This window comes from Electrona antarctica (assembly GCF_951216825.1).
Source record: "Electrona antarctica genome assembly, chromosome: 10".
In the NCBI taxonomy this organism is placed as follows: Eukaryota; Metazoa; Chordata; class Actinopteri; order Myctophiformes; family Myctophidae; genus Electrona; species Electrona antarctica.
This window is the reverse complement of record NC_136791.1, coordinates 33,423,864-33,438,258: the sequence shown is the minus strand read 5'-3', so window position 1 is coordinate 33,438,258 and position 14,395 is coordinate 33,423,864. Positions and strand designations below refer to the sequence as shown.

Sequence of the window (14,395 nt, the reverse complement as noted above, 5' to 3'; positions counted from 1 at the left end):
ACTAATGGATAAAATAATGGCTCTCTTGGCGAATGAGTGCACTTGGTTGTTGAATATTGTAATTGAAATGGTGGAAACTGATGGTTAAAGATGAGGTACAATGTGAAATTAGGAAAACATTGCTTGCATGAATTTAGATAAGAGCAGAAAGGAGATTTTTTTCTTGTTATTGTTTCAAGATGTAGTATTGCAATCATGTAGTCTTGTAACCTATACTATACTGTACAGCAGCTACTTCCGTTTGTGAAATACAGTACAAGACATCACAGAGTGGCATACTGTATTGTCTCCCAGTGATAGGATTGTGTTCCACTGTTAAGAGTTACCAGATCTGATCAAACAAGAAACACCTTAATATCAATGGAAACAGTCTTATCAAACTCCATTTGACCATGCCTGACTCAAGTAATTAAAAGTTATATTTTTTATAAAGTTATTGGATTTTTCTTTATATGTCTGCTGTAGGTGGACTCCAGTGTCACTGAATGGGAGAAATGTAAGACCATGTTATAATGAGGTGGAGAAGCTAAACATAGCCCAATAGCATTACTCAGATCTCGTTACCTTTACTAAAGTCATCTTGCAGAGCAGGCTTTTGTCATGTGATTATGTCAGCACAAAGACACAGGTGTAAAGTTACTATTGAAACGTGCGCCTGAGAACAAATTTACTTGATGGATTTTTAATGGGTCACAGCTTTCCATTGTTGATTGATGTATCTCCACTGTGCAATATAGGAGTGGCAAGAGATAGTGTAGCTATGTTGACCTAATTTCCCCGAGGCTTTCTTCTTCATGTGATACACTATAATGGTGCTTGGCATGGTAACCCCATTTCTAAATTCTTACGCAGAACTGTTGACCCCAGTGGGCCGCGGTGGACCACTCGCTCGACTCAGTGTTGTTCAACATTAAGTCCCGATAGGGACAGAATCGCAAATGCTCCCTAATCTCCGTACCCCTGAGACGTCAAATGTGTCCGAGTAGGTTATGTTTTGTGGATCTGACCGTTCTGAGGTCGCCGGATTTCACTTGGACTTTGGTGGCCAGAAATCTGTGGGTCTGATGAGGTCATGAGGTCACCAAAATCAGTGGTCTTCATCCAGTAAGATGAGATATATTGTGATATATTGTGTGCAAAGTAAAGTATTTTTGAGGGTTGTGCTAGAGAGGAAAGGTCATGGGGACACTCAAATGGTTATGGTTCATCCTCTGGGAAGCATGAACATGCTCAGCAAGTTTCATGACAAGTTAGATATCCAAATGAATACCGGTACGTCTCATCCTTATCTTCGTGTATAGTCACTTTTTGCGACCCATCCCTTATTATAGGACCATTACACCAATAGATTTAATTTCATGTGGATTTTTGTTATGTACACGCCAACAATTTGTCAAACACAAGTTATGCAGTTGACAGTCACAGAGACGGACAGAGAGGTGGAAGGACAGATGTACAGACAGATGTACGCAAGGCAGTTGGCAGATATACTATTATATAGTGAAATAATAGGCTACTGTACAGTAAGTACATAATATACAGTGCAAATATACCATTTCTACTTTTTTGACTGTCCCAAAATGTCCTTCACACAATATATTTATTTCCCATAATTAAGCTAAGCTAGATATTAGCACTTGAGTGAAAGATACATCCTAAGATGCACTGGGACACATCTTCAGTGATTGTGCCTGAGATCATCAGTGGTTTCGGGTCTTTCAACAATCATACCCCCTCCCTCAGGTGACCCAGCCAGGGTTGATCAAGCAAGCTTGTGTCCCAGTAGCATTGGCCCACAGATCACTCCTCCTGATCCAATGCCATCTAGAGGCTCTCTCTGCCGCCTCCATGGTGGACTTGATGGCTTTCCTTTTTGCAGCCCCCCTGATGCCAAGTAGCGTGAACACCTTGCACAGTGAGCGGCCAGCAAAGCCTCTACACCCCACTTCAATGGGCTTGCAGCAGCGTGCCTTCCAGCCTCCTCTTTGGCACTGCTCGACCAGCTCCTGGTACTTTGCCCGCTTCCGCTCGTTCGCCTCCTCTATGCGGTCCTCCCAGGGAACTGTCAGTTCTATCAGTAGCACCCGCCTTGAAGATACTGACGAAAGCACAATGTTTGAAAGAAGTTGTTGTGACGTGGTCTGGAAACTTGAGCTGCTTGACCAAGTCAACTTGTAGATCCCAGTCCACCGCTGAGGTGAGTAGGCCGGCTGCTGGTTTGGGCTGTGACTGAGGTGAGTAGGCCGGCTGCTGGTTTGGGCTGTGACTGAGGTGAGTAGGCCGGCTGCTGGTTTGGGCTGTGACTGCGGCTGCTCTCCAGCCTGACAAAGGCAATGTTCCTCCTTCCATGTTGTTGCTTGCTGCTGTTGTTTTTGGCCACGACGTTAGAGATGGCTTCAGCAACGGTCTTCAGCACCTGGTCGTGCCGCCAACGGTAGCAGCCCTCCCCCAGAGCTTTAGAGCAGCTTCTTAGGATGTGCTCCAGTCAGAGAGCCTTTCCTGGAGCACAGCACACAGGCTGGAGAGTCAACCATACCCCAGAGATGGAGATTGGCTGGGCTGGGCTGGACATCGTAGACAGCTTGAACCATGAACTTGAGTGAGTCGAGTCAGACATTTTTTACAAATTTACTGGTCAACTTATTTCAAGTGAGCTGCCCTGATAAACAAACTCTTGTGTGTGTGTGTGTGTGTGTGTGTGTGTGTGTGTGTGTGTGTGTGTGTGTGTGTGTGTGTGTGTGTGTGTGTGTGTGTGTGTGTGTGTGTGTGTGTGTGTGTGTGTGTGTGTCAGAGAGAGAGAGAGAGAGGTTATATCACATCTTATCTTAACATTATTTCCTAGTAATTAGTGCTAATACTAAACACTGACACGTTATCTCACCATCATGTCCTCATTATGAATGAATAAAGATTTGTCAGTGTGACTCAATTAATATCAAGCTGTGTATTTGTATCAAAATATTACTATCTCTGCTGGGCTCTTCTCTTTCTATTGACAAGCAAGCAATTCCAATTACCAGATAAGAGTTTGAGTAGTGCCATTGATTGACTAGGGACTTCATTATGCTGGCTGCCATTAACAATGCAGCCTCATTGATTCATTGAAATGGCTGAGAGATAGAAATCAGGGTAGATAATAGTAAGACCAAATGGCATGCTATATGGGTCAAATATAGTCAAATATACATTGCAGGAAACCTACACCACAGCCAGCCCAGCCCACACTGACACCACCAGTGTTTCTTATTCAGTGTCCACTATCTATAATATTAGCCTAGCCTACATCATGTAAGACTATAGTCTCCACTACTATAGAGAATATCCATATGAAAGACAGCATCATTCGTAGCAGCAACACGAGCAGCAAAATGTGTCAGTTAATCACTTGACTGATTGATGAAAATCACTGTGCCTGCAATCTCGACCCATATCCGTAATTTCAGAAAAAGGCCTATTCAGAGATTAAAATAGAGTGCATTTTGCATCCCAAAACGCAGTTTATAGTTAAGGGACGCAATAAAACAATGACCTCTGCATCCATGGGATACACTACTGTACTACTGTTTTTTATTCTAGTTTATTTTGCTAGCTTTAGTTATAATAATAATTTCTTCTGTTTTCTAATGCAAAATATGTCATTTTGTCAATATAGGCCTAGCCTATCATATGTCAATATGTCAATTGTTGAAGTGGGACTCATAAAATGTCCCTGGGAGGACTGTCTAAAAGACCATCCCTGCATCCCAGGACTCAATACATTGAAAATGAAAACATATTTACATCACTGCCTATTGCGTAATACTGTACTGTACTTGAAACCAAATAGCCAGTGTGAGAAGCATGTCGCTGTTGCATGCTCTGCTGTGTGTGGCGGATAAAAGGAGGGCATGGGTGGATGATTGTGGAAAACAGCACACCGCTGTGGACTATATGGGTACTTCCCAATCGATCAATAACCCTATGCAATGCATGCACCTGATAAAATGTTGCCGACGGCGAAATCACTAAACGGTTGAGCAGCCTTCTTTGTTAATGAAAGTTGGCTATTGATTTTAAATGTCTGTCTTCTACACTATCACAGTAATAATTTAATTGAAACTGAATCGATAATTTAATTTAAGTTGACGTTAATGAATGCCTTTGAGCTTTCGTAATTAATCCTAATGTAGCCTACTAACGGAAATGTTGAACCAGGAGTCAGGACTGATTATCCAAATAGACTGAATCTGAATTTATATACCACATATATGTAGGCATGTGTGTGTATGTGTGTGTATGTATTATATATATATATATATATATATATATATATATATATATATATATATATATATATATATATATACATACACACACATATATATGTGACGCGTGACGCGTTGTAGCCTACTAGGCTACTAAACTCGGCCAATTGTCTTTCTTTGAAGGCTTTCTTCATTTTATAAAGACCATTATTTTTCCAGTATATCTAACACATGTAGGCTACCTTTAAGACTTTTAAGCCATATCGTGCTCGTTTGCTCAAAGCAAAGCCAGTACCTAACCTCATCCTCATGGGTCCCACATTGCCTTTTGAGGAAACATTTGATAGTCCTATTAACTTTGATGTAACATTGTTTCTTGAAGGCATCCACAGCAAAGCGCACCAGTATCATTACTGTGAGAAATGTGCTTTCATACTGAAAGTCCTGCAAGAAACATACTGCAGAAATCCACCAAAACTACTTAAAAGTCTACACAGAGACACAATTAGCGTGGAGTCTTTTCGCCAATGGTAAGTCATAGTCTTTAAACAAATATCTTTGCTCAATTATCTGCAATTCTTGATAATATAGGAATTATATCGCTGTATTTTGCTCGTATGTATGCGATAGTTCCATCAACGTCCACTTAAATTATGTCTTACACATTTGATGTGTTAAATTGATAAATGTACCTTATCATACATAGTCTTACACTAAATTAATCCATCTAAATATATTTTACACGAGTGTTTATTGACTAAAGATAACATGTTTTATCTGTACAACCAATATGGTCCTTACAGGACCTTAGGCAATCCATTCAAGCCAGCAAGTTTTGGAGAGCGTGTTGAGTTTAATCAATTCATATCGTCGAGATGGAGCCGAACTCACTGAAGGTAACGTTTCTTATCAACAATACCTTTATTGAATGTTCACATTCTGCTAATCATTAAGTACTGATAGTTGTAATTCTGCGTCCGTTCTGCAAAACTTTGAAATATTTCATTGTGTATATATATGATCACATCTATGACATATTTTGGAACAGCTAAAAATAGTTACATGCTTCTAAATGTGTGCGAAAATAGCGATAATTTACAACCGTGCTATTTAAGCGACCGGACTTTGCGTAGGCTAATTATCTCTCAAAAGAACACATAAACCAAGATGGTTTATGTGTTCTTTTGACTGCGAATTGTTTAGCCTGCCGAACGTTTTATGAAGGCATTCGTTATTTTGATGCATTTATGTTTTTTCCTCAACAGTGGGTGGGCTCGTCTTGCGGTTTACATGGACCATACATATTCTACAAAGCCTTTAAATTTTACCGGGATGGTAAACCGAGGATTCTGTCCCTCGGAGACTTTTTCTTCGTCAGATGTAAACCAGAGGATCCTATTTGCATAGCGGAGCTTCAGCTGCTCTGGGAGGAAAGAACAAGCAAGCAACTTTTATCAAGCTCCAAACTTTATTTCCTACCAGAGGATACTCCCCAGGGACGTACAGTCAGCCAAGGAGAGGTAGGAATAAATGACGAATAATGATGATGTGGCTTAAAGCGTTTATCGTTTCCTCAAACAGGCTTGGGTTGTTGTTGTTGATGTTCTTGCATGTCCATGCATGTGCGCTGGCTTGATTGAATAATGTCTTTATTGCGTTAAGTGTTGCCAGTACCTTGTCAGTGTTTGAAATGACAGAGGGCATTCTGTTTAATGGATTGATGCGCCGATCATGAATTTTAAACAAAAATGGGGTTGATTGACCTACAATCTACTTTTCAGCCTGTTTGTTCATTGTGGTGTGTCAACTGCTGAATGTGCACTTGTCCAGCTGCGCTCAATAAGGCTGCCGCTGCGCTCTGTGGGGTTAATTGTATTATAGAGGGGGGAAAATCCGCAAGAATCCAGCGCGTAGGCACCGTCGTCTGTCATTTCATTTCTTCATGATGTATGTCAAATGCTGACATATGGGCGGAAATTGCAAAATGACAATGAATATATATGGGATCAGAGGACCGCCCTAGATTGGTCGGTATGATAATTATTAAATATCTTGTAACGCTGCCTGCGCTGGAGTCGCTTCTTAAAAGCACAGCGAAGCAGAGTGACGGTACTGAGTGCTGACACGTCCAATAGTGGCCACTATTTGCAGTTTTGCATTGTATTCTGTGTGGACATTTTCATCCATGATTTAATAGATGTGATATCGTCGTCGCCTCACATTTACTGAACCACTTAAAATCTCAGTGTTACATGTGGCTGTGTTGGCATAGAGGCAGTCGATATGATTGACTGTAGCCAAATGTAGCGCCTGTCATCACAGCCCAGTCCTATACCGCTCCACTGCTCGGCATTACATTACTTTGATGAGTTGGTGGTGGGAATGCTTTTCTCACTGGCGATAAAACAAATAATCTGCTCTTATATGCCGTGATTCCTCATCGACCGACAACAAGGCTTTTCATTTCGACCCTCTCCTTTGAATCACTTGTGGTTAGATGGAAATGATTCTCTGCTGTTGTTATATTGTTTATGAGGAAGAACAAAGCCGGGGTTTGTACTTGACTGTTCCGCTGATGGTTTACTTACATTCTTTCCTCTTGAGTAATAGAGTGGCTATCACATTTCCTATTCATGGGAAAGGTGGCTATTTATGGCCTGCTGCTTACACAAGAAATCATGTATTCTGGCAGAATTCTTCTATCAACGGGCCTCACCTACTAGAGCCCTCTCGTTTTAGCCTCTAACACGCTGTAATTATTTAGTAATTACTTTGAGTGCATGCATGCATGCATCGTCGATTCAGAGACCATGCTTGCGCAATAAAGACTTGTCAGCTCCGCCCCTTTCCCTAATAGTCATTTGCATTGCAAAGTGCTTACATTCCAGCTAATTGGGTGTATGAATATGAAAAAAATATCATATTAACCAATTCCCCAATCAAAAGGGCATGGTAGCTTAGGCAAATCTAAGGAGTTTTGAAAATAATATAGTATAACAGAACATGATACAAGGAGGACCGCAGTGTAAACTGTAACATTTGCTAATAGTTTCAAATCTAATGAGAAGCAGAGGCTGAATAATGTAACAGCTTGCACCACCAGAGGACACGCTCCTGGTATATGCTGATACGTTTGTCAAACAGAGCTGAACTGGAGACACATTTTGGTCATAGAATAAACTGTAAAATACTATCATTTGGTAATGATATGTTTAAGTGCTGTGTGCATGCTTGCAGATTGCCCTCAATGAAAGGGCTTGTCAAACCGTATGCTCTCAGCAAATCGGCCTACTTATATTACACAGTGGAAATTACCCTGACAACTCTAAGTCAGTTTATGACCTTCACTGAGCCCATTCACATTCTCGCTGACTTTGCCCCATAACACTAATCTGCACTGCATGAGTCAGCTAGCAGTGCTTAAAGTTGCAATCCATAATCCAAAAACAAGAAATGAAGAAGCCTGCCTCAAAGAGCAATGATACCATGATAATATGGGACTTGGGTGACCGTTGAAATAATAGACATGGTCCTCTAAGTGGAAGGTACTGATGACTAATTTGAAACGAGCATCTACAGTATGTGTGTAAAATGTTTATTTCTGTGTTCAGTGGTTGTAAACACTGGAAGTAGAAAGAAAATATGTCTGAGTTGCAAAGGGACGTGAAAATCATAACCTGCATGTCATTACTTCAGGTTGCTGTTGATATATCATATTTTAATCTCATGTGAATTAGTCTGCCTGCAGTGAATCATTGGGACCAATTTGACCTATGGCTATGCAGTAGTAGGTCTATACCATACTGTATTTACAGGATATATGTGGCTTTTTCTCCCTCTTTTCATGAACTCATTAATAGCATTCGTGTTGCTGATACCTGGTTCATGTTCTCTTCATTAGTTTTGCGTATTGTTTATACCACTTGTACTGTAGGTGACATTCAGCATTTGGCTACTCGGTTATTTTTCCCCCCGTAAAATTAAAGACTACATGGCATGCATGCAGCTGTGATGGGTATGTCGCATACCTTGTATTTCGAGATGGCAATTATTTGAAGCCTGGAGCCAATATCCCCAAAATACCACAGGGATGCTTGCTTACCCCCCTCAAGACAATAAACATCAAAACAACCTTTATTGAACTGGCTGTCCGGAATCACATTACTGATTCACTTGTGTTCTCAGCATTGTGGTATGATGTAATTTCCTGGGTATTTCTCAGGTATTTGTTTGCTCTGCCCCTCCCGAGCCATGCTTTACTGTGCTGTGCTGCGGAAGGCAGGCAGTGACGAGAGGATTCAACCCATGACCTACTGTGCTTGTTTTTCTGCTGTCGCAGGAGCTTGAGGTCAATTCCCCTTTCAGCCCTGTCAGCTCCGAATGGAATAAAAAAGTGATTGAAATTGTGATTTGGTAAACAAAATATATTAATGGATAAAACATTATCAGGCAGCGTTGAAACGTATAGTTATCCTTGTTATTAATCCACGATTTTTAAACGAGACATATTCCAAGTTAATGATTAAGTCCATATGTGTGGCAGGCTCTATTTTTCATTGTATCTCCATCTGACAGGCAGTGTTTACCCCAACCAGTTGAGCTCTGCTTGCTCTTTAAACAGGCTTTGTGTTGTGCTGCTCAGCCATTATGACAAACCCTCTATTGGGGCCTCTGCACTATTTGTCCTCCTGCAAAATGCCACCAACCAAACAGGCACATGTGTTTAAAACGCATTTAATTGAGTGACACATTATTCTATTTCGCACCAAATGGCCTTCTCCTCCTTCCGGCACTGCTTGCTGGCTGCAATGCTTTCTGTTGTTGACCAGATTTTCCAGGAGAGAGCTGTTTTAGATAACAGTTAACTGCACAACACCCACATGTATTGTATACTCGGCTCCAGGGAGTTAATTTTCCCTGTGTGTGTGTGTTTATGTGTGTGTGTCTCCCCTGCTTTACTGCAAATATGACAAGTCAGTCTTATTGGAAATTCACAACCACGCAGACTATTTCTGGATCATGTTATATTAATGTGCTATTATCATCACCTCTGATTTCATCTGACCTCGCTTCTCCTCCATTTCGTCCCCCCAGCTGACAAGGCTTTGGCACACATGCACAAACACACATGCACACACTGACAGGCTGGGGACTGCAGCAGTAGGCCAGTATTGATTGCTGTGGAAAACACTTTGGCACAGCTCCAGAGCCATCTCTTCAGTACATGGCAGTAGTCCATGCATGTGTTCCAGCACTCGGAAAGCCAGCTTGTAGAGAAATTAAATTGTATTCATTTGCTGCTGCTTTGATTTTTCCTAAGGGAAAAAGCCTGAATGGGTAATTCAGGCATCTGGGATGCTAGTTGAGTTAAGTCTAAGTAGCCCAAATATGTGACTGCTATTGCAGTAGATGGGGTCATCCTGCTGAATGACTTCAGTGTAAATGTGATATGGCACATTTCATATTGTGTCTCTTACTGGGCACTTGTCTTGGCCAGTATATGTGCATTCTACCAGCTCTCCCCTTCGCACAACAATGGCAGGAATTTGAGCGGTGGGGGCTAGTGGATTGTGTGTGTGTGTGTGTGTGCGTGTGCGTGTGTGTGTGTGTGTGCGCGCACGCGGCGCATGCATGTGTGTCCCCCTGCTGCAGAACAAGTCATTAACTCTGAACACTGCCCTCCAGTGAATTCCACACCATCACTGAAATAGCATGTAAATTATTGCCAGCTTTTTAGGATAGTGTAATTTAAAACCTTTTTAAATGGAATACGCTGGACTTCAAAGGCTATAAAAAAAATCCCCCACTAGCATTTCCCATTGGTTTTTAAGGAGTTGTCATTCATAGCCCTCATAATCTTTTGATTCCCTCAACCAAACTATTTTGTGACTCTGCAGACTAAGTAATGATATGTTGCAAGCAGTGCCTGGTTTGTCAACACATGAGAGACTTCTGGTGCTCTCTCTAGATTGGTTTTTCCACTTTGTCATTGACAAACCACTTGAACAGGCAAACATTTGCCTTGATGCATGAATCCAGCGCCCCCAGCTACAGCCGATCGTTATTATAACCTTTGAGGAAAACGGAACCACAGACAAGCTGCACTTACTGATGCTCTCCAGCCAATATTTTTAATTCTTCATAGACTGAACGATTCCAGTAAGAAACAATAATGCAGTATTTCTGTTTTCACCAAGATTCTTTGTGTGCATTTTCTTGAAATACATCAGTACAAAGCAGCAGTGATCCAAGCAAGCTGACGCAGCTGTTTTGCGGTGTTATCTTACATGATGGATGCTTTGGCGACTTTAAGAAAGGCTTTTTGAGAATGCCTATTATTGAGCTATTTTTCCACCATCTTTGTCTGTAAACTAATGCTGAGTTCACAGGGATCACCATAGCTCATGTAAAAGTAATCGCTTAATGGAAATCGGTGAATAAAAGATAAGCTCACTACCCTGCAGATATTAAAGCGCCTTTGTGCATATGAATAAACTGCATATGCTTAAGTAGCCGAACACTTCCTACAATCTCGTTCACCTTTTAAATATTTCATGGTGAACTCTATCCAGTGTTAATGTGGGCTCAAAGGAACATTTTATAATTCAATTGTCCCCCTGCTTCCTCCCTAGAGCTCCTTTTTAATTCCCAGATAAGTTTGTTTTGGGACACCAAAGCCAAGGTCAGTCATGTGGAGGAGAGATGGATAATGAACTCATATTGCATTTCATTCTCTCTCTCTCTCTCTCTCTCTCTCTCTCTCTCTCTCCCTCCTCATTGTTCATGTCACCATGTCCATTACTCAATTACTAATCTCCTTTGGCCTCAGGAATTCCTGGGCTGACCCCTTTGAGGCAGTTGTGTGTGTGTGTGTGTGTGTGTGTGTGTGTGTGTGTGTGTGTGTGTGTGTGTGTGTGTGTGTGTGTGTGTGTGTGTGTGTGTGTGTGTGTGTGTGTGTGTGTGTGTGTGTGTGTGTGTGTGTGTGTGTGTGTGTGTGTGTGTGTGTGTGTGTGTGTGTGTGTGTGTGTGTGTGTGTGTTCTCTCATTGCTTTTGTCTATGTGCACTGCACTTGTATCTACACTACAGGATAGAAAAACACCCACCCACTGGGATTTCTCCCTTGACTCCCAAGCTGAAAGCACTGTCCTAGCGATGTGACGCTATGCCTTAGCACAGTGACATTCAACAATGTCTCCCTTGCCGTTCACCCAGGATCCATCACTGTGTGGGCACTCAATGAGAATTGTTCAGAGCGATATGGGATATCTCAGAGAGCGGTCTTTCTAACAGAATCACAGATTACGTATAGAATTGTAAATGGCAGAGCATCTCGACATTTGACATCAGCACTTCATGCACTGTTGTGTCCATTCATAAATTATTTATGTTGTTTGTGATGGGTTTGCTGAACTTGTTGGCACATAAACATTGTTCAAGGGTGTTGGGTCAATGTTGTACCGTCATTATTACACATAAAGCAACAATATACTGCATTGTTTTAAATATGTGACTGCATTCTACTAACACAAAATCCTAAAATTGGCAGTTAGATTATTAATAAACATTTGTGCGATGAAATATTATTATTGCACTGACATTCAATATCATATGTCAGAATAGTGCATCTTGGTTATGGAGTGCACAGTCAATCCTGAGTGTCTCAAAAGGACACACAAGGGACTTAAATCAACGCTGAGAACTTTACAGTGTAGTTATGGGAAGTGTTAAAATGCATTGTGCTGGTTGATGTCACCACACCAGGCTGTGTGTGATGTAGCTGATGTGGAGTGTCATCTCTTGGCTTTGGGCTTGCAGTACTCTGACCTATATTATCAAGTGTCCTGCTGGCTCCATCTGCCTGGCCGCTAAGCTAGCAGCCTAACTCATAGTGACAGCACCGCATGGCGTGCCTGGGCTGTGCCTACAAAGTCAAGACCCTCGTGTTTCCCAAATCACGTCTCTGAAATTGAATCTAAAGTTGTTGGTATGAGGCAGGGTTTTTCCTGCATAGAGATTTTTTTGGTGGCCCCAAAGAGGTTTTAGGAACCCCCAAATGGAAATCACCTGCACCGAAATGATAAGAATTGACAATAAAGTATCCCTCGATGCCCAAGTAAGAGGATCTCCCCCATTCCAATCTTATGAAATTGCCTAGAGGGTGGGTCAGACGAGCGCAGACCGTGGATGTCACAAACATAACCGAACTGCACTAAACTTGGCACAAACACTTTTCAGGAGAGTGCCTTGAGAAGAGCCTTGCCTGGGGCCACGAGGGCGCACCATCACCATTGCTCCAATCCGAAGAATAAGCGGCCACAAACACTGTTAAGTGATCTGTCATGCCAAAAGTCACACCAGGCTGCATTTGACTCCCTATAGACCCAGTGGCGGCCTTATATATGTTTCAATCGTTTCAATTGAAATGGGCCTCGAGCCTCCAGGGGCCTCCCAATTTATTTTTTGTATAATATGAAATATGTATACCGGTAGCCTATGTATAATAATAATTATTATTATTTGCAGTAGTAGTAATATTGCATTGCATCGCAGCCTTCCATTCAGTCTTGTCAATTATTCAGCCTCATCATGTACGTCCACTTACCACTAGTTGGCAGCAGCTAATAATCACTGCAGCCAGTGACAGGTCAGTGATACTTGACCTGTCATGTCACGTGGTTGCTGTGTTGTTTGTAATTGTTCCCACTTCCCGGTGTGTGCACTCACTGCAGCACTGAGAGTTGCGATTGCATCATTGTATAGCATTAGCTTATGCTGCCTCCCTTACAGTAATTTCAAGACAAAGTAAAATAATTGTTTAATCAAGCTGCTTTTGTGTATTTTTCTACTTGGCTGTGCTGTATGCTGTTCAGGTATCCGGAGAACTCGCCAGTTTACCAACTCTCCGCGATTTAGTGCATTTTAGTTTTACTTCACCTTCATTTAAATTGCATTGAATTGAGAGAGAGACGATAGTTGTTTAGAGTTAACACTAGAGAAAGTAGGAATGCTAAAAGTTTAAACACAAAAGTACCAAAACAATGTAATTCATTAGTAAACAATTCCTGAAATGGTAGGCCTACTTATCATTGGTATTCACATACTCACCTTTTTGTCATCTAGCCATTGATGCCTGACCATTTAATTGCACAAAATAATTTGATCACTTTGGAAATGAACTATAACATCTGTGGGTTTGACATACTACACTGATGAAGACAGCATGTTAGCACAACGATGAAGGCATTGATGAAGAATTTTTGCCGCGGCGACTTGGTAAACTGGCAAGTTCTCCGGTATTCGCTGTTCATGCTTTTTTTGGCTTTCGCCTTTATTTTATATTTTTTTTATGGAGGGACAGACAGTAGGCTGACAGGAAATGGGGAGAGAGATGGGGGGAAGACATGCAGTAAAGGCCGTCGGGATCGGGAGTCGAACCCGCGGCACACTGCCAGACTGGATTACCAGCCAAGGTGCCTGGACCACTGAGCCATGGCCCAGGCCCACACTGACAGTTTTATAATAATTATTAAAATTATGACGTCATGAACGGGGCCTCCCGATCCTTAAGGCCGCCCCTGTATAGACCGATTCAGAAACGGGTCCCCTGGTTGCAGCGAACGTATTTCCTGTAGGCGGAGACGACACATCTGCGGTGTAAACTTGCAGATCTTCTACTACATTGAATGGTAGAGTGACTGATGTTAGTCTGCTCTAACGTTACTCTTTTACCTGCTTTTTACTAACACTAACTTTACAAAGATGCCCAGAACATCGGGATGAACCTGCAGTTTATGGCTTCTCCAACAATAGTGGCAAAATTCAACTTTAGAGAAAAACGGAATGTAAAACAAATACACTGGTGGCTGAGACCAGAGCCATAGAGTAATGGTTGAACTTGAGACGAAGCAGTGAAAGGTCCTGAAAGTCAGTCTTAGGCCTACCCAATACCCAATCTTTCTGTTGTATGAACACAAGGCTGATGTACTTTATACTTTAAAATGCTTAGTATTTTAGAAAGCATTCTTGGGCATCGTGACTCACATTGTTGTGTATTAGCCCGTCTGACACCTTGATCAAGTTGAGACAGAGCAACTGCAGTTATTGCACAGCTAAATGGAAACGGTGCTAGACCATGGCATGCACCAGCGTC

General features: G+C 41.8%; 1 protein-coding gene across 3 annotated transcripts in view; it reads left to right on the top strand.

The window, feature by feature from the left end:
- Nucleotides 1-5,049: 5,049 nt before the first annotated feature.
- LOC306931616 (AT-rich interactive domain-containing protein 5B-like) overlaps nucleotides 5,050-14,395 on the top strand; it is a 92,511-nt gene continuing 83,165 nt past the window's right edge. The window contains exons 1-2 of one of the 3 annotated variants that reach the window (XM_079513071.1): nucleotides 5,050-5,140; nucleotides 5,510-5,764. In XM_079513071.1, the coding sequence (XP_079369197.1) occupies nucleotides 5,120-5,140; nucleotides 5,510-5,764 (276 nt within the window). In that variant the 5' untranslated portion in view covers nucleotides 5,050-5,119. Of the gene's footprint in view, nucleotides 5,141-5,509; nucleotides 5,765-6,140; nucleotides 6,276-14,395 lie in introns of those variants that run through there. The other 2 variants (XM_079513072.1, XM_079513073.1) reach the window with 2 other exon arrangements.